Source organism: Scheffersomyces coipomensis, assembly GCF_036884675.1.
Source record: "Scheffersomyces coipomensis strain NRRL Y-17651 chromosome Unknown DFJ63scaffold_5, whole genome shotgun sequence".
Classification (NCBI taxonomy): Eukaryota; Fungi; Ascomycota; class Pichiomycetes; order Serinales; family Debaryomycetaceae; genus Scheffersomyces; species Scheffersomyces coipomensis.
This window is the reverse complement of record NW_027042896.1, coordinates 981,829-1,003,106: the sequence shown is the minus strand read 5'-3', so window position 1 is coordinate 1,003,106 and position 21,278 is coordinate 981,829. Positions and strand designations below refer to the sequence as shown.

The 21,278-nt window shown below is 31.3% G+C and overlaps 11 protein-coding genes across 11 annotated transcripts; 5 read left to right on the top strand and 6 right to left on the bottom strand. All coding sequences in view use genetic code 12, as the record gives it.

Annotated features, from left to right (window-relative positions):
* Positions 1-229: 229 nt before the first annotated feature.
* DFJ63DRAFT_314394 (uncharacterized protein) lies at positions 230-712 on the top strand (the record flags this gene model as incomplete). Its single annotated transcript, XM_064906355.1, has 1 exon — positions 230-712. The coding sequence occupies one exon, from the start codon at positions 230-232 to the stop codon at positions 710-712; it is 483 nt and encodes a 160-aa protein (XP_064761120.1).
* Positions 713-1,695: 983 nt separating this feature from the next.
* ASR3 (Asr3p) lies at positions 1,696-2,061 on the top strand (the record flags this gene model as incomplete). Its single annotated transcript, XM_064906354.1, has 1 exon — positions 1,696-2,061. The coding sequence occupies one exon, from the start codon at positions 1,696-1,698 to the stop codon at positions 2,059-2,061; it is 366 nt and encodes a 121-aa protein (XP_064761119.1).
* Positions 2,062-2,213: 152 nt separating this feature from the next.
* Positions 2,214-4,766, top strand: DFJ63DRAFT_320029 (phosphoprotein phosphatase). Its single transcript, XM_064907140.1, has one exon. The coding sequence runs from the start codon at positions 2,514-2,516 to the stop codon at positions 4,674-4,676; it is 2,163 nt and encodes a 720-aa protein (XP_064761118.1). The 5' UTR covers positions 2,214-2,513; the 3' UTR covers positions 4,677-4,766.
* An 86-nt stretch (positions 4,767-4,852) lies between these two features.
* Positions 4,853-7,520, top strand: STE11 (mitogen-activated protein kinase kinase kinase). Its single transcript, XM_064903908.1, has one exon. The coding sequence runs from the start codon at positions 5,030-5,032 to the stop codon at positions 7,478-7,480; it is 2,451 nt and encodes an 816-aa protein (XP_064761117.1). The 5' UTR covers positions 4,853-5,029; the 3' UTR covers positions 7,481-7,520.
* Positions 7,521-7,561: 41 nt separating this feature from the next.
* DFJ63DRAFT_288072 (uncharacterized protein) lies at positions 7,562-9,766 on the bottom strand (the record flags this gene model as incomplete). Its single annotated transcript, XM_064905116.1, has 1 exon — positions 7,562-9,766. One exon carries the CDS (start codon positions 9,764-9,766, stop codon positions 7,562-7,564), a length of 2,205 nt encoding a protein of 734 aa, XP_064761116.1.
* Positions 9,767-10,984: 1,218 nt separating this feature from the next.
* Positions 10,985-12,223, bottom strand: RPL21A (60S ribosomal protein eL21). Its single transcript, XM_064907139.1, has 2 exons — positions 12,135-12,223; positions 10,985-11,577 (listed from the first exon to the last, which is right to left on the bottom strand). The coding sequence occupies exons 1-2, from the start codon at positions 12,143-12,145 to the stop codon at positions 11,106-11,108; spliced, it is 483 nt and encodes a 160-aa protein (XP_064761115.1). The 5' UTR covers positions 12,146-12,223; the 3' UTR covers positions 10,985-11,105.
* Positions 12,224-13,851, bottom strand: RPS9B (40S ribosomal protein uS4). Its single transcript, XM_064907138.1, has 2 exons — positions 13,819-13,851; positions 12,224-13,244 (listed from the first exon to the last, which is right to left on the bottom strand). The coding sequence occupies exons 1-2, from the start codon at positions 13,823-13,825 to the stop codon at positions 12,682-12,684; spliced, it is 570 nt and encodes a 189-aa protein (XP_064761114.1). The 5' UTR covers positions 13,826-13,851; the 3' UTR covers positions 12,224-12,681.
* On the top strand, positions 13,801-16,161 carry DFJ63DRAFT_325803 (diphthine--ammonia ligase). Its single transcript, XM_064907603.1, has one exon. The coding sequence runs from the start codon at positions 14,151-14,153 to the stop codon at positions 16,104-16,106; it is 1,956 nt and encodes a 651-aa protein (XP_064761113.1). The 5' UTR covers positions 13,801-14,150; the 3' UTR covers positions 16,107-16,161.
* A 123-nt stretch (positions 16,162-16,284) lies between these two features.
* Positions 16,285-16,719, bottom strand: INO4 (Ino4p; the record flags this gene model as incomplete). The annotated part of the gene is made up of 2 exons (XM_064908396.1): positions 16,285-16,545; positions 16,636-16,719. The coding sequence occupies 2 exons, from the start codon at positions 16,717-16,719 to the stop codon at positions 16,285-16,287; spliced, it is 345 nt and encodes a 114-aa protein (XP_064761112.1).
* A 278-nt stretch (positions 16,720-16,997) lies between these two features.
* Positions 16,998-18,656, bottom strand: DFJ63DRAFT_314385 (MDR family MFS transporter; the record flags this gene model as incomplete). Its single annotated transcript, XM_064906353.1, has 1 exon — positions 16,998-18,656. The coding sequence occupies one exon, from the start codon at positions 18,654-18,656 to the stop codon at positions 16,998-17,000; it is 1,659 nt and encodes a 552-aa protein (XP_064761111.1).
* Positions 18,657-18,812: 156 nt separating this feature from the next.
* DFJ63DRAFT_314384 (fungal transcriptional regulatory protein) lies at positions 18,813-21,113 on the bottom strand (the record flags this gene model as incomplete). The annotated part of the gene is made up of 1 exon (XM_064906352.1): positions 18,813-21,113. The coding sequence occupies one exon, from the start codon at positions 21,111-21,113 to the stop codon at positions 18,813-18,815; it is 2,301 nt and encodes a 766-aa protein (XP_064761110.1).
* Between the last annotated feature and the right edge of the window lie 165 nt (positions 21,114-21,278).

The window sequence follows — 21,278 nt, the reverse complement described above, 5'->3', positions numbered from 1 at the left end:
TTACAATTATCAAAATTTAACTATTGCCTAATTCGGACAAGGACCCGATTTTTTTGGCAATCAAATTTGAATGCTAAAATTAGGCAATTACAAATTGTATTATCAAATGATCGAATAGCATAACATGTTTTGAACCCTCAAGTCAACATAAGTCAATATATAATTGATAAAATAAATAGGGTTGTTTACTATCTTTACCACTTTTCTTTCCATCATCATCTATTGCACAATGAATTCTATCAGATACAATTATCAAACCCAACAACCTCTTCTTAATGATAGGTATTATATGATTCACGTTATGACAAAGCAAGGGGATAAACTCAGAGACATGAAAGGTTCTAGAATGAAAACTATTTTAAAAACTACAATGTTTTGGCCCAAGAATGCTTATATTATATTTTACATCATAATTAATATTCATAATAAAGAAGAAGAACAAGATATTTCCAATGCTATCAATTCTATAATTGATATCAAGCAACGATTTCCCGATAGACCTATTTTATTTTCATTTGGTATTAATAGATATTACGCTCCAGATGAGATACCAGATAATCTTTGCATTCCAGATAAGATTCATGAGATTAAGTTATATAAACTCAGAATTAGTAATTTTTACTCATCTGGTGGTGTAGTTAATGTTACAACCAATACTATGACTTATAATAAACCATATCCAACTTCAAGTATTCTTGGAGTTTATGCTTAAGATTTATAATTATTGATGAATTGACTGATATTGCTTAATAGTTAATAAGATGAATCTGAAGTTTTATGAGATGACCAAAACCCGTTGTAGTTACCCAAATCTTGCGATTTCCCAATTAAGAGTTATGATCAATTTTGGTACTTTTCTAGATACATTTAATACATTAACTCTCTTAAGGCAACTATACCATAAATGTTAACTGCAAAATGGACATAAAAGATGACTTATATTCTTCCCCCAGAATTCAATAAGTTTATACCACTTTTCTTCTTCATCAACACAATTAATGTCACACTTACATTACAATTACACCAAACAACAAGGTCTTCTTGATGAAAAATGCTACTGCTTAAACGTTATGCAAAAACCAAGATTTGGTCTGGCTCAAGATTGTGAACAATTTGTTGGTTATGATGGTCAAACTACAATGGAAGAGATTTTAAACTTAACGAAGTTTTGGCCTAAGAATGCTATGATTGTCTTCTATGTTCACTTGGAAATCTTTACCAAACATCAAGAAAGAAGTCACATTAAGCATGCTATTGAACAAGCTTTAGATATTCATAAGAAGTTCCCTGATAGAACCAATTATTTCTTTATTTTTTCTTTCAATAGATACTTTGAACCAGGTCAATGTCCAACAAGCATGAAAATATCTCCAAGTACACTTCATGGCATAAGATTAAGTCAGCTTAGGATCACTAATATCTACTCCTCATGTGGTAATTATAATGTTACTACTACTACTATCAATTATAAAGACGATTTATAAAATTGCAACTATTTATGACACAAAAGAATTTTTTAGTTGTCTTTAAATCTGGGGGGAGAGAGGAGCCATCCACTCACTAAAGATCAAAAGAGGCAGTTCGGTAAGGAGAGGCAAATTAAGGTCATATGAATAAAATGGCAAATTTCACACTACACTACACTATTTGCCATTGCTATTTTCAAATAACTATTTAAATGTTTCTTCTTCTGTAATGAATCCATTTTTATTTAATATATTAGTATTTGTTTCGTTATACTTATCATATCGATATCTACTTAATCCCAACTTAGTTACCATGGCTGAACAACAATCAAACCAAGATCAACAAAATCTTAATGCTGCTTTAAAGGATTTCACCCCTGAAGACTTGAAAAATTTAGATCCTGAAAATCTTATCGTCAATATGAATGGTAGACAAGTTCCTTTCAGTCAAATCAATAAACCTCATAACGTTGTTCTTAATCCAGGTCAACATAAACCAAAGATTGATGTGGCCTCATTCCCTGATCTTGAACCTGCTGCTAAAGAACGTGAAGCTGAATTGGCTGCTGCAAGAGAAGCAAAGAAAAAAGAATAAGTCATCTTTAGTGGTTCTTGCTTCCTGATTCTTTAATCAATCAATCAATTGACTTGATTGATCATTACCATTGTTATTGGTATATTCGTTTACAAAATATTTAATGAGGCAACTTGAAAAGCTCGTTAGGGGAGCTTTGATATATAACAAAATCTTAAACTAATGATAGTTTTTATTCGGTTTTTTTTAAAATAATATATATCATTTATAATTACACTTCATATTTGATCCATGTAGTTTATGTAGTAATTGTAATTGTTTATCTCTAAGTTCGATCTACTGGATCGATAACTTCCCAGAAGTTAGGTGCTGGTGGTTGCTGCTCACAAAACGAAAAAAGGGCGGGAATCAACACATTTTGTTAGGTGATAGAATGAATGAAGGAATGAATAAAATTCATCCAATCAAGCTGTTATAATCATCTACAGCCAGTCTTGTTCATCAAGTCAGTCATGTTGGGATTACCAAGAAGATGGCTAAGACAATTGTACTATCTATCGGGATTCTTAGTGGTTGCCATTATATTAATCGCTGTTGCTAATCAACAACATGTCATACATATTCAAGATTATATTCCTATAAGTTTAACTCCTTCATTTTTCCAACCTTCCGCTGATCTGTACATAGTTGATATTGCCATTAAGGATTGTTATACTTACAATAGTGGTAATAAGAATTGTGGAGTTCCTAAATTAAGTGAAGGTAAATTCGGTAAAATAACAACTGAAGATATCGGTCAATGGATCAAGATTGATAAGGATTTAGCTTTAGGATCAGGATGGTTTAAAAAGCAATTCTTTTCTTATAAGGCAATTCAATCACTGGCTTTAAGTGAAATCGATACTAGTAAAGAAGAAGATGGTAACAAATTAGTCGTGATTGATATTGCTATTTCTAATCCAAGTGAAGATTCTAAAATCAAAGGAAATGAAAAACTGAAAATCCCACAGTATATCTTAGATCATTTCCATTCCAGTAAGATATTTGGTGATTCAGATCATGAAGATTTAATCGAAAAGGCCAAAGCTTCTGAAAAGAATCCTACCAAGATTGATTTGGATAGAGATAAGGAAAATTCTACTTCCAAGAAACTTAATGATTTAGTGGAAAAGGAAAAGGCAGAAGCAGAGGCTGCTGAAGCTGCCAAAGAAAAAGAATTCGAAGAAGTCATAGCCCCTCAAGATCCAAATAATGATGTTGTGCCTGAAAATGAAGAAGATAACGATGATGAAAATGAAACCAATGATAATGACAAAGAACCAGAATCAAATGAAGAATCTCCAAAAGAAAAGAGAGCAGTTGAAATCAGTAGACATGATTTAAGCAGAACTATGTATATTCCATCTAAAGAAGAAATAGCCAAATCAGGTTGGAAGTATAAATCCAATGGTGTATGGTTGAAATATGGTCCTCCATCTGATAATGCTGTAACTGGTATTGATATTTTATTTGGTGAAGATTCGGTTGATCCAAGACCTAATTGGAGATTAATTAAAGATGGATCATTAACTGATGTAAATACTCAAAATGATAAACGGGCTTATTTAAGTATTAGAAAAGGAGATAAAGTCAATTATAAATTACCAAAATATCAATCACCATTAAAAGTGAATAAAAATGGGAAATTTAAAATCTTACAAGTGGCAGATTTACATTTTTCTACTGGAGTTGGTGAATGTCGTGATCCAGTACCAGGAAGTTCTAAGAAAGGATGTGAGGCAGATCCAAGAACAATTCAATTCCTTGAAAAAGTATTGGATATTGAAAAGCCAGATTTCGTGGTTTTAACCGGTGATCAAATATTTGGTGAAACTGCCCCTGATGCAGAAACTGCTGTGTTCAAAGCCCTTTATCCATTTATTAAAAGAAAGATTCCGTTTGCCGTGACTTTAGGTAACCATGACCTGGAAGGTTCATTAAAAAGAAGTGAAATCATGAGTCTCTCATCTAATTTACCATTTTCATTATCATCTTTAGGTCCTGAGTCTGTAGATGGATATGGAAATTATGTCTTAACTGTTGAAGCACCACTTTCTCGTAATCCGGCTATGTCATTATACTTTTTAGATAGTCATAGTTATTCCCAAAATCCAAAGGTTAATCCTGGTTATGATTGGATTAAAGAAAGTCAATTACAGTTTGTTGAAGCTGCTCATGCTGATTTGAAAAAGGCAATTGATGCTTATACTCATATTCATTTATCAATGGCATTTTTCCATATCCCGTTACCAGAATATAAAAATCTTAATCAACCATTCATTGGTGAACATAGAGAAGGTATAACTGCTCCAAGATATAATACAGGAGCAAGAGCAGTATTAGGAAAACTTGGAGTAAAAGTCATTAGTGTTGGACATGATCATTGTAATGATTATTGTTTACAAGATATTCAAGATAAAGATACAGATCAAGAAAATAAGATGTGGTTATGTTATGGAGGTGGTGTAGGAGAAGGTGGGTATGGAGGTTACGGGGGTTATGTTAGACGGTTAAGAGTATTTGAAATCAATACCAATAATGCTGAGATTAAATCTTGGAAACGTGCAGAGAATGAACCTGAAAGAGATTTCGATACTCAAATATTAGTCACTGATGGTAACGTTGTAAATTATTGAATAATTTTGTTTTGTTTTGTATATTTATATATATATTGTTTGCATTTTCTCCTAGTTGTCTCATACTGTGATCTAGTTGTATATTACGTACTATAGTTTTTAATTTATATTTAATATATAATTAATATTAATAAATCTGAATTGTAAGTCTAATCCATTGTCTTACTTTGGGTCTAGCCGTAAGTGGATTTGTGACATTGAACTGTGAAACGTATTGTCTCTTTTGACAGGGGCCAGCCAAAAAAAAAAATGTTAAAGACGCTAGATTGTGCGATACAGATCAAATCTCAATACCTGTTCAAACGAATCTTAACCACAGTATATGGATAGATACCATATACATATCAGGCTAGATGGTTGATTCAGGGGACACCTTAACGGAGAACAATAACAATGGTCAAAGAAACGATAATAAGGAATTGAAAATATGGCTTGCTAATTCAAATTGTCAACTGTATTATTCAAAGTTTGTGGATAATGGGATCACAGTAGATCTACTACCAGAATTGGATTCTGAATCTTTGAAAGAATTAGGAATCATAAAGCTTGGTGATAGACTTAAGTTAGAAATAGCTATCTCCAATTTAAAGTCAGAAAAGTTAATTAATAGTATATCAGTGGAAGATTTATATAAGATAGCCAGTTTACATTTGAATCAAAGACAAGACGTGTATACTACTAAAGCTGTACATGGTGTGATTGAAAATCCATTCGATATGAGTCCATCAGGTGATTCAACTTTATTAGCCAGCTCAAGTGGTTCGAGTATACTTCCTTCAGGTCCACAACTGCAACAACTGTTATTGCAACAACCATCAAATTCAAAAGACTCCAGTAAAAATATCACTTTCATTTTACAAGATGGTACTACTAAGAAAGTCAATATAACAGGATGTTTCAATGCTCAATCGATTAAAAGAAAGATGTTAAAGAAAATTGGTATCAAACTGCAAGAAACTGAATATGACACATATGTTCATTCTTCGACTAATTATAATAACAATCAAACAAACACAGCAAATGCTACTGGGAATCAATACGAACTTAATCTTTTATTTGACGTGGAATTGGTAACGATATGTTATTCACCTGATAGAATAGAGAAGAATAGAATTTTATTATGTCCCAGAAATGAATATCCTACTGAATTAGCTATAGAGGCAAGTAAAAAGATTATCATCAAAGGAGAAAAATATGCTCATTTAAGATCATTAACTTCAAATAATTTAAGTCAATATCATATTCCAGATAATAGAAGAAAACAACCTACCTTAAGAAGCTTTTTCGGTCAAAGACCACCAAGTGAATTGATCTCATCGAATTTGGCGGAATATTTCCCTGATACTGAACAAAAAGAACTTGAACAAACCATCCGAAATTCGGTTAGATATAGTGTACGTTTATCTCGTCGATTCAATTTACCACCTGGTATGATATCTACTGGGAGTAGTAATGTGTCTGTCAATAGAAGGGGTTCGATAATGAGTAATTATCAAGCAGCTCCAGGACCACCATATAGATCATCATCCATATCATCAGGAGATCAACTTGGTGGTGGTAGAAGAGCCAATCTGTATATTGGAAGAACTGTGGGAGATGTGATGGTTAATAATATTCGTGAGATTGATGAGGTAGTGAATCCTAATGATAATTCATCAATTTTTAGTAAACCTCCATCAGTAAATTCAGGTGGTGCCGTTCCTAATGCTAGTCCTAGCTCTAACAATTACAATAATGATGCAAAATCAATAATTTCAACCACATCATCCGTATTTAAAAATGCAAAGATCTCTGTTGCGACCAGTTTTGCTGATAATGGTAACAATAACAATAATAGATATTCGAGGATTGAATTATTAAGTGTTGATTCTGATTCCGATGACACTGATGATGTGATTGGTGAATATGGTGATGATGATGATGTATTAAGTCATGGTTTAGGATCTCTTTCAGGTGATGTTCCAAAACATTGGTTGAAAGGGGCCAGAATCGGAGCAGGGAGTTTTGGTACCGTTTATTTAGGTATGAATTCATTCACGGGTGAAGTCATGGCGGTTAAACAAGTTCCATTACCAAAACTGAATAATGGAGATTCAGAAGAACAACAGCGATTAATTCAAGAACAACAACGAGAAATGTCATTATTAAAAGAATTAAATCATGAAAATATTGTCAGATATTTCGGAGCATCTACCGATGAAGAAAATTTAAATATATTTTTAGAATATGTCCCTGGTGGTTCAGTTCAATCAATGTTACAATCATACGGACCATTTGAAGAACCGTTGATTCGGAATTTCATACGACAAATATTGATTGGATTAAGTTATTTACATGGAGAAGATATCATTCATCGTGATATCAAAGGAGCCAATATCTTAATTGATATTAAGGGGACCGTTAAAATTGGTGATTTTGGAATTTCTAAAAAAGTAGCTAATATAGAAGATGAACTAGAAGTTCAAAAGAAAACGGGCAAACGGGCCTCACTTCAAGGTTCAGTATATTGGATGGCACCAGAAGTAGTGAAACAAACAGCTTATACTAAGAAAGCAGATATTTGGTCCGTTGGATGTTTGATTATTGAAATGTTTACGGGGAAACATCCATTTCCGGAATTTTCTCAAATGCAAGCTATTTTTAAAATCGGTACTCATATAACTCCTTTAATTCCTGAATATTGTACTCAAGAAGCTAAAGATTTTCTTGGTCAAACGTTTGAATTAGATTATAAAAAGAGACCTGATGCAGTTGATTTATTAGGTGATTCATTTTTGAATCCTCTTATAATGTCAAAACAATAAGATGAATATTAATAAATAATGCGATTCGTTTATTAACTATAAATAATAAAATATACTCTTTTTATCATCATTCATTCATGGTTAAATAATCCCGTCGGGGGTTTGAACTTTCCCAATTATATCAGGAGATCCAGCTTGACCACTAGCTATACCACCTGTACTTGCATTCAACCCAACTTCCGGTATGAAAGTTGTATGTAAACTCATAGCGTAGATAGTAATAAACATTACCACACAATGTAATCCTAAACAATAAAAGAAAAATAACATTCTTGTTGTTCTTGTAGCTAAGATTGCTCTAGTTAAGGATATGAATAATCTTTCTAATGGAGATAATTTTGAATTAATTCTTTCTTGTTCTCGTATTCTAAATTGTTCAATTGGATGTAATTTAGATTCATAAGTTTGATGATATGGATTACTTTCAAGATCAACATTTGGTTTGGGTTGATATAATTTTTTACCTGAGAAAGTATTTCTTGATGCAATTGATTGTTGAGTTTGATTAAAAGATGCAAGATATCTTGTTCTTTCATATAATTCTTCATTATCTTTCTTTAAGATATTTAATTCTCGTCTAAGACTTGTAGATGTATTATATTGCTTTTTTAATTCTTCTTCTAATTCAGTATTACGATCTCTGAATCTATCCCTTTGTTTAGTTATGATAGGTAAAATCGATGATGGTTCTTCACCACCACCAAGACCACCTCCTAATATAGTATTACTTCCTGAATATCCTGATATTATACTTCCATTTCTACCTGGTCTTGTAACTCTACTTACCCCTGATATTAAACTTGAATTGTCATTAAATTTAACTGTATCTTGAACCTCGGCGATATCGTCTTCTAATTTATAATTTAATTCTTGGGATTTAATTAATTCTTGTTGTAAAATTGTATTTTGTGATTCTAATAGGGAAATTTGTTTTTGGATATCTTCATGTTGAGATCTATATTGAGCTAATTCTTGAGTTAAGATTTTATTTCTATTAATTAAGATATTATCAAGATTGTTGGTATCATCTGAATCTGTATTAGTTAAATCACCATTTCCATTTTCATCATTTTCATTATCATCATCTTGACCAAATTCAATTTGTCTTAAAAGATGTAATTCATGTTTAATTTCATCATAATCAAAAGTTTTATCCAATCGAGATTTAAGATTTTTAATTTCAATATTAAATTTTTCAGAATCTTTATGAAATGTTTCTTGAATGGTATTATTTTCTTTAATTGAATCATGTAATTTTTTTCTAATTTGATCTAAATTAGCGACTAATAATGCATTCTCTCCTTCTAATTCCAATGATTTTTTAGAAAATTCTTCTTTTAAACTTTGAATAGCACTATCATTTTTAGATTTTGATAATTCTCGTCTTAAATCTTCATTTCTCTTTTCTAATTGATATATCCTCTTTTTAGAAGATTCGGCATCTCTTGACACTATATCTAATTGAGCTAATAAGGAAGGAGTTGATGAAGAATCATGAAGAGATGAACGGTTTTTATTTTGAGAATCCAATTGTAATTCAGTTACTTCTTTTGAAGTTCTTAATTCTTCAATTTGATTTTGAGCTGTTTTTAATTGAGATTGGTATTGATTTTCCTTTTCTAACCAATTTGATTCCTTTTCATCGATTAATGATTTATATTCATCATCTTTAGCATTTAATTTGGAGGTTAATAATTCGGCTGCTTTTTGTTCATTTCTTAATAATCGTTGTTTCAATTGTTCATAATCTGCTTTTCGAGTTAATTCTTCTGTTAATCTATCAACTTCTCTTTTTAATCCATCAACTTCAGTTGATTGCATAACTGAATCCAATGATGCTTCTAATAAAGGTTTTGGATCAGGAGCTTCTGCTATTAATCGATATATGCCAAAGAAATAATTCTCAACTGTTTTCTTTCGATTGGTTAATGAATCAATTTCATTCTGATATAACTTTAATAATGATTTAAATTGATCTAATTTCTCATCATCCAGTAACTTTCTAAATTCTTTAGTTTTAGAAGCTAATTCTTTACGATTCAGTAAAGAATTCTTTTGATCATCTTTCAATTCCAATCCTTGTTCATCCAATTTCCGTTGTAAAGAAGGTAAATCAATCTCAGTCCATACTTGTAAGGCAGTTTCAAACAGACTTGATGATTTATTGGTTGTAGTTGTAGTTGCTCCACTTATTGGAGTTGGTAATGGAGTTGGACTTTGTTCAAGAAGTTGATCATCACCATTCACTTCAGGAGTTGGGGATGCAAATTCTGTATCCTCCACCATTCTATCGATTCCAAAGGTTAGTTGTAAACACTAATTGATATAATAACTAGTTCATCAATTATATATATTAACTGTTGGCTGGCCTCTTTACCAAAAAAACAATGCCAAAGTCAAAAATGTCACAAAATCTGGGTCACGTGCCGCTTACCATAATAAAATAAATTTTTACTTATTAAATACTTCAACTATCCATTTTGCAACTAACTCAATATAGTTTAACATATCAAACTGTATATCTTGATCAATGATATACCGTTGATTATATATATTATATACATTTTATCGTTATAGTTAGATATATAAATTATAATAAACTGTTGGGTCTTTCTTAACTATGACGGATAAAGGCGAGGTCCATGCATTGATCAGTACTCTCCATAAAGGAAGGGATATAAATTTTTATCACCCTATTTTAACCATCACAGATCTTAACTATATTTGATAATAATAATAACAATAGCATTATATCCATTAAACATGTGTCTAATTAATACCATTTGATAGTATTAGAATACTTATTGTGTCACCATAATAATAATAATGTAGTGCGGTATTGATGTTATCATTTGTTTTTGTTTAAATCAAAAAACAATGTAACCCACAAATGGCATATAATTAAGCTATGAAGATGATTTCAATTATGATTGATATTGATAATTGATTGAGATGTAGTTGTAATGACTTATGGTATTACTCTCAGTAGGATGAATCTTTATTAAAAAGTTGTCATTGATCAATATTGATTGATGTTTACCTTTGTAACCAAATTGGCTGCAATTCAGGAGAAGGCAACCAACAACAGAAGTATCATTAACTAGTAGTTGAATCATTGTAACCACCTTCGGAGTTCTTCTTTGCATCTTCAACCATCTTTGTCAATCTTTCTATTTCCTTACCCATTTTCAAACTTTCATTTCGAAGTACTTCACTTATAATTGATGCTCTTTCAGGATCTAACATTTCAGTTATACATTGTAAATCTCCTGGCGGTAATCTCCAAATATATTTTAAAACAAATTGTTTAACATATTCATCATCATCAAGATTCACGTTGTTGGTCATCTGACTGGTATAGATACTAATGAATCGATTAATTGATGTTGTATAATCACAATGAATGATGACATTAACAGTTGAAATCATAAAATTTACAGTTGTACACAAATTTTGATTTTTCCGTTTTAAGCTCTCTGTCTTTACATCTACAAATTAACTATGGTAAAAGATGAAAAATTATGTTTTTTTAAATATATATTTTTATTTATATGTATATGGGGGGAAGACACCAATAACCATATATAAAACGAAATGATTTAAATACTTCATTTGAGAAAAGTACTTAAATGAAAGTTTCATAAGGAACTGGAGCTAAAGTTTGAGGAACATTACCTTCAGTAGTGATAATTCTTGAACCTCTTGGTTTAGCAGGTTGTCTCTTTAAAGAAACTTGTTCACCATTTTCTTTAGCAGCTTTCTTTAAAGCAGCATTTTCTTTAACTCTGTTTAAGAATTCTTGACGACATTTAGAATGTTTAACATGTTCAACTCTTAAGTTAACTCTTTTTTCAATGTATCTGTTACCAACAACCTTGTTAACAATAACACCAACAGCAGATTTGGTAACGTTATAAACAATACCGGTTTTACCGTGGTAGTATTTGTGAGGCATACCCTTTTGGACAGCACCATTGGCTTTAATATCAACAATATCTCCAACTTTATAGATTTTTAAGAAGGTAGATAAGGCAATAGTACCATGTTTCTTGAAGTCACGTTGGAAAGCGTAACGAGTACCTGATCTATAACCACGACTAGAAAGAAATTAAGTTAGTATTTATGTTTGTAGGTGTTTATGTTTGATGATTGATGAATAGCTTAGAGGAATGAATATTTTTTATTTATTTGATATTATGAGAATTTTTGGACCCATATGATGGATGGAAAACTGGAAGCAGTTTGATGGATGAGTTACTTCTGTAGTCTTGGAATAAGGTGGTAGTTGTCGATTTGATGAACTGTACAAGTTATTTACTGAATGAACTGGATTGGACTATTGTTTGATAAAATTTGGTAAATATTGAAAATTTACTACTTGATTATTTGAACCCATTCTAAATGATTTCTTTCACATTTGACGATTTACAAACTCATCTGAAAGATGGAATACTTTCATCTCTTACTCTTTATTGATATGTAGTTGTTGTGGTTGTTTATACTGATTTGAAAAAAATTCTCTCTCTTCATAATGATTGAAAACTAAATGAACATATGTCTCCATATCACTTCACTCCCACGATCGATCTTAATCTAGTCTATTCATCCTCTTATGCTATTCATTCACCTCTTATAAGTCTATGATATCACATACGATTTACCCATTTTTAATTATATGTATTGCTGAACTAATCAAAAGGTTAAAAAAGGTATAATGGAAAATTTCAATAAATAAAAAAAATTATATCGTTTTTTTTCCTAGTGCTGTTTGGCTCTGTACGCTGTAAACTGTTCTCTCCTCATAGTTAATTTGTTCTCAGCTATTTTTAACTATGACAATCTGAAAAAGTGCGAACAATTATTAACTATGGTTCCTGCAGATAGAACGGCATCTAGGCGTGGAGCCCTAATGGGACTATTTGGCACGTGATGGGATATTATCGTCATTTTTTTGAATTGTCAGTCTCTCTCTAATATCAAATGATTGCAAAATTTATAATATGGAGAATTATGATATAACTACTTCAATCAAATTATTAAACACACAATGATGGTATATATTTTACTAATTTACATAAAGAAATAGATTAATTGGAATGGAAATAAACAAAAACCAATATATTAAGTTTTTTTAAATAGAAAAAGGGTTAAATGAAATATGCTATAAACAAGATAAATTAATTTAAATTGAGCTAAATAGCTTATTCTTCTTCTTCAGCACCTTCTTCAGAACCTTTACCTTGGTTCTTTCTCTTAACTCTACCGGCTCTACCTCCACCGTATGGAGAGTTATGAGCAAAATCAATATGTTTTTGAGAATCTAATCTAACAGTGAATGATGGAATGTTAACAACTTGTTTACCAACAGCAATATGTCTTTGAGAAATTAAAACTCTAGCATGATGAATAGATCTAGCTAAACCTAATTTGAAAACTTGAGTTTGTAATCTTCTTTCTAAGAAATCTTCAATTCTTAAAGCTAAAACATAATCTAATTTCATTTTATCTTCTGATAAAACACCAACTCTAACTAATCTTCTAATTAAAGCATTACCTTCAAATAATCTTTTTGGATCTTTTTCATCTCTAGTTAATAAATCACGAGCAGCTCTTCTAATTTTAGATAATTGGAAACCAATTCTATAAAGTTCTCTCTTGTTTTTTAAACCATATTCACCAGCTAATTTTAATTCAGCATCTAATCTAGCTGATTCATAAGGTCTCTTTGGGACAGAGTAAGTCTTGGAATAAGTTCTTGGAGCACCTATTTAGTTATGGTTAGCATATTAATTCAAGTAAAGTAAAGTAAATTAAATAGAGCTTAAAACAAATATACGGGTCTACATTCAATTAAATAAAACACAGATGGTTAAGAAAAAAGTTTTACAGATGATAAATTTTAAAACCTTATAAATCAAAGTAAACCAGATCTTTCACATATGAACAAACCAAAACAGTTGACACAAGCAAGAAAGCTTGTATCAGTCATATTAAACAAAAAGTTCAATATAACACCTAAGGTAAGATTCAATATGATTTCAAAAGTAAACTTTTTCATCACAAGGTTTGATACTGAAGTGTCGGGAATTCAGTACCAATAAATTAAAATATATCTCTGCAAAAACAGATTTCTATTTCACTGTATTCCATTCATCAAAAGTCATATCAAAGACTGACTGACTAATGAAACAATGAATGAGGACCCGAACCTCTAATGCTCAGTCAACTACCAAAATATAACTTTTGGAGTTCTGGAACATTATTAGTTATGTTTAATGCTGGAACGAAACACTATCCAATGGATACTGTTTCACATTAATGATGATAATGATACATACGAGGCATGTTGAGACTATTGAATGATTTAAAGAAAGGAAAAAGAAGAAGAAGAAGAGATGAATAAAGTCTAATTAAATTGAAAATTTTTTTATTCATCTTTCTCTCTCCCTCTCTCACTCTCTGTACTGAAAATTTTTTTTGTCGTGCGCTTCAGTGGGAAAATATGTTAAATGATTATATTTACTATGAGTGAGACCTTAACTATTGTAAATATGAGACTACTGGGTTTTTACATGTTAGATTTTGCAGATTAGAGGGTGCTAATATCGATTTTTCAATATTTATTATGTGATTTGAATACATCTTTGATAGATTAGAATCAACTTCAAGGATGAAATTCGTGGCATTGATCTCAGGTGGTAAAGATTCATTCTTTAATATCCATCATTGTTTATCTCAAGGTCATGAATTAATAGCTTTGGCAAATTTATATCCTCAAGATCCTAATAAAGATGAGATTGATTCATTCATGTTTCAAACTGTGGGTCATGACATCATTGATAATTATAGTCAACTTTTAAATGTACCTTTATATAGACAGGCTATCACCGGAGGTTCGTCCAATCAACATCTTGAATATTCCATCACTAAAGATGATGAAATTGAAGATTTATATCAATTATTATCCAAAGTTAAATCAAATCATCCTGATGTTGAAGGAGTCAGTTGTGGAGCTATCTTGTCTCATTATCAAAGAAGTAGAGTGGAGAATGTATGTGATAGATTGTCATTAACCTCCTTGGCTTATTTATGGCAAAGAGATCAATATGAATTGATGCAAGAAATGTGTCAGAATTTGTTGGATGCAAGATTAATTAAAGTAGCTGCTATTGGATTAAATGAAAATCATTTAGGTAAATCCATAAGTCAATTATTCGCTCAATTAGTGAAGTTAAATCAATTATATGAAGTCCATATATGTGGAGAAGGGGGTGAGTTTGAAACTTTGGTATTTGATTCTCCCATTTTTAAAGATAAGAAATTAGCAGTTATCGATAAACAAATCATAAATCATTCTAATGATGATGTATCATATCTTAAAGTGAAAGTTGAGGTCATAGATAAAGATTTCCCATCTGAATATTCCAATATCACCCCACCTGATTTATTAACTAAGGAATTTGATGAAATTCTTGATGAAGTAAAAGCTAGTCCTGATATTAAAAGTTTACTGATAAATGATACTCCAGAGAAATCAACCGTTGAGAACGTATATTCCAAAGAATCAATCTTCTCAACTAAGACTAAATTATACATATCGAATTTAATCTCACTTGAAACCGATATAAAAGATCAAGCAGTTGAGATTTTCCAAAAATTAACCGAAATATTAATCCATAATGACTTAACATTTAACGATATCCAACATATAACCCTCTTGTTATCAGACATGACTAATTTCACCGATATAAATTCAATCTATGGACAAAACTTTCAAGATTTATACCTTCCCCCCTCGCGAATCTGTGTTGAAACCAATTTAAAAACAGACATTCAATTATCATGTATCGTACTTAAACATCATGGAAACAACCTCAAATCAGGCCATCATATACGATCAAGATCATACTGGGCTCCTCAAAATATCGGACCTTATTCCCAAACTATAATCGAAACCAGAGAAAGTTATAAATTAGCATCGTTGTCAGGACAAATACCATTGATTCCAAGTACGATGGTGCTTTCTACGGAAAAGATTGAGTTTGATTCGGTGTTTTCTTTACAACATTTATATAGAGTTAAGACATTAGCTAATGTGAATAAGTTAGGTCTGATTATATGTTTCATTACTAGTGATAAATATTTATCGGTGGTGAGTAATACTTGGAAAGAGTATTATTCTGGTATAGAAGATGGGAAGACTGGACTTGGACAATTGGTTATCGTTCAAGTTTCGGCATTGCCTAAGAATGCTAGAGTTGAATGGGGTGGTATAAGTTATGAAAGTGTTTCTAGCATGTATGATGATGATGATGATGATGAAGAAGAAAAGAAAAATGAGGATAAGTTGAATAGTTTGATTGAAAAGTTTGAGGTTAACAGTCATGTTGATGTTAATAAGGATGGTTCAATGAAGATAGTTACCTTATTCACCAATGAAAGTCAGCTAGTCCAAGAAGCACTTGACTATAATGACGATAAAAACTACATTCAAGTGGTTGCTTCACATTCATTGATCACTAAATTAACTTCTGGGTCGGGATTTGAATTCCTTCCTGTTGAGAATGTTTGGGATTATAAAGGTAATCACTACAACTACTCTATAATTTGGAAATTAGAAAATTAAAGCTAATCAAAGTCTTTATATTAATACAACTGACACCGAAACATCTAAATAGCAGTCCTTATTTTGTATATGCTAAAGAAAGTAGAGTATATAAACTATAATAAATAATGAGTGAATGATCATTCACTCTTTTTCGTTAAAATCATTAAAAGCAAGCAAAAGGTTAAAAACCCATCAATCATTGGGCTATATCAGCTCCATCACTCTTTGGACCCGAGTAAATTAAATCAGGAGGAATGGGGATACCTTTCTTTTGAGCCAATTCAACTAATTTAGCATTTTCATCCTTCAATTGATCTATGAAATCAGCACTCTTGGTTAATATATTTAATTCAGATCTATTTTCCAGATCATTCAAAGTGGGAGTTAATGATACAATCTTATCAAACTCTGATCGAATATTCTCTCTTCTCTTTTGTTCAGAAGCTATATGATGCGCCTTCATAATTGGTTAGTATATATATCCTTCCTTCGTTAAAAAATGACAATAAGCCCAAAAGCTCAATTGTGGGGGATGATACTAACATACCTTCTTTTGTTCATCACTTAAAACAGAAGACTTTGTCGATTTCTTTCTCCCAGTAGGAGTTTTGTCATCTTCACTACCAGACATTGTATTGTTCGTATATTTGATGGCTTGTGGTAGAATACTATTGATGACCTTAGAAGCTAGAGCCCTTTAAAGAGCTTGTGATTCATTTTCACTTTTGCTGTCTCTCCCTTATTTAAAAATATCTCGAACCGAACATTTTTCGGATTGGGAACAATTAAATTTGAATGAGGGGAAATCGTCGTGTCCAAATTACACTTTTCCCAATTAGGAAAGACAGATTGTGGTCGCAAAAATTAAAATGCTGTAAAAAATATAATTAAACACATATTTACTACTAACTAAGCACCTAATCTTAATTTTTCAACTGCTTTTCTTTCACTTTCTCCCTTGGTTGGATCAGGGATACGTTTATTGGTAGTGAAAATACCTGCAATTAAGGTCATACCTGCAAATCCAATATTCAAATAATATACATTCTTAATGGCATTATTGTATAATCCTTTAACAAATACTTCTGTAACTGGTGACATTTCATTAAGTAAAGTACTGGAATGAAGTAAGTTGTATGGACTAATATTTAATAATTCCTGAATTATAATGGAGTTGGTTTCCTTTCTTAAGCGATCCTGGAATGTATTGATAAATGTTGAATTATAGACAACATTGGATAAATTTGCTCCTATAGATCCACCAAGACATCTAGCGAAAACTATATAAGTCAAGGTTAAAATAGTTCCACTAGGCACATTTGGGGCACTTAATTGTGATGATAAAATCAATGATTGAAATTGCATACGTATAGCTACTCCTAATAAAATCTGTAATCCAATTGACTTTCCCGTAGATGTGTTATCATCATATAAAGTGAGAAGTGTAACTGCAATAGGGCCCATGATTCCCCCAATGATCACAAACGGTTTAACTGATAATGTCTTCTTGATAAGTTTACCTGAAATTATAGAAGTAACCACAAGTGATATAATCATAGGAAATAAATTTAAACCGGTATCTAAGGCACTTTTACCTCTAACAAGTTGAAAGTAGATGGAAAGGTAAAGAGTAGTCGAAATGAAATATGCAAACATGAATAATGAAGCAATAGCGGATGCATTAACTTGAGGTACATTTAACACTTCTGGTAAAATCAATGGTTGTTTTGAAAATTTGTAATTCCAAATCATAAATGTGATCAAAAGTATTCCACCAACCACAAAGAAACTTATTACTATTGCTGAATTCCAGTTATATTCATAAGATGAACCAAATGTAAGAGCTAATAATATTAATAATAGCCCAGCAATCACAATTAAAGTTCCAATAAAATCGATCTTACCGATTTTCTCTTTGAAAGTTCCTTGTACTGGAGGAGGATTAAATGAAAAGAAAAATAACACTAATGCTAACCCTCCAATAGGTAAGTTTATATAGAAACTCCATCTCCAAGTAACATGGGTAGTAAATGCACCACCAATAATCGGACCTAAAACAGATGAAATAGCAGTGGTGATACCCACAAATGACATGATTTTTGGTCGTTTGTGAATAGGAACTACCTCAGTACCAATAATGAAAGTTAAGGCTTGGATTCCACCTCCTCCAATTCCAGCAACTACTCTACCAACAATTAACATATCCATACTAGTTGATAATCCACAAATCAAAGAACCAGTTTCAAATATTATTATAGAAATCATCATACTAAATTTCCTTCCAAAACTAATCGAGAACTTACCCCAGAATGGAGCAAATACACATACAGTGACTAAATACCCAGATGATAACCAACCGATCTTATCAATCGAATTAAATTTATTACCAACAGTAGTTAATAAAGTTATAACGATAGTTTGGTCTAATCCAATTAAGAATAAGCATGATAAGATTGAGACTATACAAGCAACCAATTTGAACCCTTCTAAGTAATGATCTTCCAGTTTAGTTCCATCACCAGCGTTATCTCCAGCAACTTTGACTACTTCCAGTTCTTTATCAGACATGATTATTAAACAATAAGTAAAGAGACTATTTATGATACTTCTATATTGTTAATTGTTTTATGAAAGGGGGAAACTTGACTTGTATTTATATTATTTTTATATATATTGCTCGCCCGATATAAATTGTACGGTAAATTTTTTTCACGGCCGAGATTTTTATTGCAAAATCTCGCTAGTACTAAATAAATTATTGTAAAATTCATTGTAAAACCCATTAAAGTATTCAAGATCAAATGAACTTTCCTGAACAAAGTCCAGGGGGGAAAGTGTGATTTCCGAGGTTGTAGATTTACCCACTTTATTTGATCTAGAGTTCCTTTTAATGATATACCAAAACCTATTCAAATCCAATCCGCTAATGTAGTTATTTGAGATTTCTGGAATTTCAGCCGAAATGACTGAATTAATATCAATGGTTTCAATTTCAGTTTCCTTCCCTAGACTATTATAAAATATCATTAGGATTTCTTTGACTTCTGATGTGGAGAAATTCAAAGCACAGTTGGGATCTTCCTTTAGGGGTTGATGGAAATTCTTTGAAAAGCAAATCTTTAATACTTCATTACATCCACGATTAATTCTCCATAAATAATAATATCGAGTTCCAAATATAGAAAATATTTCGAGTAATTCAATACATGAATTTCTTAATGCTATAGATAATAGAATAAGATTTCTTGATCTTTCTGATCCTTTTTCTTCCTTTTGTATCGAAATATTGGTTCTAATTAGCATAGTACTAAGTATCAAAAATGACTTAAGGTATAATGTTTTTAATATAGGCACTATAGTCATTATTGCCATATTATCAGTAGAATCTCTTAAATTGAGAAGATTGGGAATAATTGTAGATTTAATTAGCTTCATACACTCATACATGAATTTGAAACCTTTTGTGCTATCGTTATTATCTTCGTAATGAACGAATATTAAGGAGTTAATTGATAAAATAAGGTGTAGGCCTAATAATGATGATTTTTTCTCCAATGCATTTTCAAGGCTGGTGATATTCAGATTAGCTGTGATAAGCAACAATTCGCTAGTTAGCTTTTGCAATTCGGTAGATAATGAATCTATAGAAATGGGACTGTTAATGTTGATAGCTAAATCATATATTGCAATCAACAGTTCGTAAATGGAACTCACTTTGGTGTAGGTTGAAATAACTTCTCGTTCTAATTGAATATCGATTAAATTCGATGTAACCGCATCAAATTCGGGCTGTTTGACATCAAAGAATCGTAAATTAAAACATGTGGGAGTTCCATAACTTACTGATTCAAACGAGTCCAATTCTTTTAGATGAAAGATCAATTTTCTGAATAGATTATCTTGTTCAGAACTTTCCAGTTCAGAAGGTTCTCTGTTTAGTCCAAGATTATTTGCCATACTTACTAGTGTAGATGTAAATATTTGAGCATAAGCACCATCTGGTGTGTCTCCTTGTTCTGGAGCCAAATGTCGATAAGTTCTTAACAATAATGCTAATTGAAATACAATTATACTACTTCTTTCAAACATATCAAACCTTTCAAGACACTTTTGACTTAATGAAACAAACTCTAAACTTATTGGGTTTTCTAATATGAATTTACGATCTAATGATTTCAGATCTTTGGAAATAATTAAGGTGGGATCGTTCAACCCTAACTCGGTTGAAAGGTACGATATATAACTTATTCTTAAAATAACCAATAGTATACCAAAATTTGCTAAATCAATTTTATCTTTTATTTGAATCAGTGAGAATGGGATGTTTTCTAAACTTTCTTCATCAAGGATATTGGATATTTGACTTTTGAAATCACGTTCATCGATGATTGGCATATAAGGATAAACAATTTTAAAAAATCGTCTTATTAAAGCCCACACTACTTTTCGAGTTGGGAATATTGATAATATATAAGATTCCGATAACTCCTGTTGTGTCTCCAAAGATAGCAAGTTAGAACTGTTTTCACCAGCTCTATCAGTAGCACCTAGTATAGCTCCTGTCAAATATTGATGCTGTTTTGAATTGGGATATTGAATTGTGTTAGGATCCACTCCTTCCATAGCTTTGAATAGATTATTAACACCTAATAAATCAATATAATCCCAAACATGCTTTAAGGCAGAATCACTCTTCATAAACGAGACCCAACTGAATGGTCCAAAACAACTGCGAACAGTGCTGGATTTAACATAAACATGATAGAAATCTTTGTATATATTAATATGACCCATATTATCAATCTCATTACTTCTGCTTGATGAAATAACCAGTATGCTATTAGAAAGCCTTGGGATTTTAATTGAATCAGCATTATTATTGATGTCGACTTCCAAAGGTCGTTTAGTCAGGCGATAAGTGCATTGTTTCTTTGATCTTTTACAACCAGCGCATGGCATTAGTCTATCGCATTTTACCTTCCTGGTCCGGCAATTCTCGCATACTGTCACTTGTCTTAAACTCATATCTGACGACTTTCTAGTAGATGACAATTATAATAACAGAAGATGAGTTTTACATATTTTGTTTTTAGATTTTTGATATCTCGGCCGAGCATAAAATAATTAAAAATTTTAGGGAATTCCCTAGGGTCAGAAAATTAAAGCTTGCAATTTTGGAAATTTTATTGC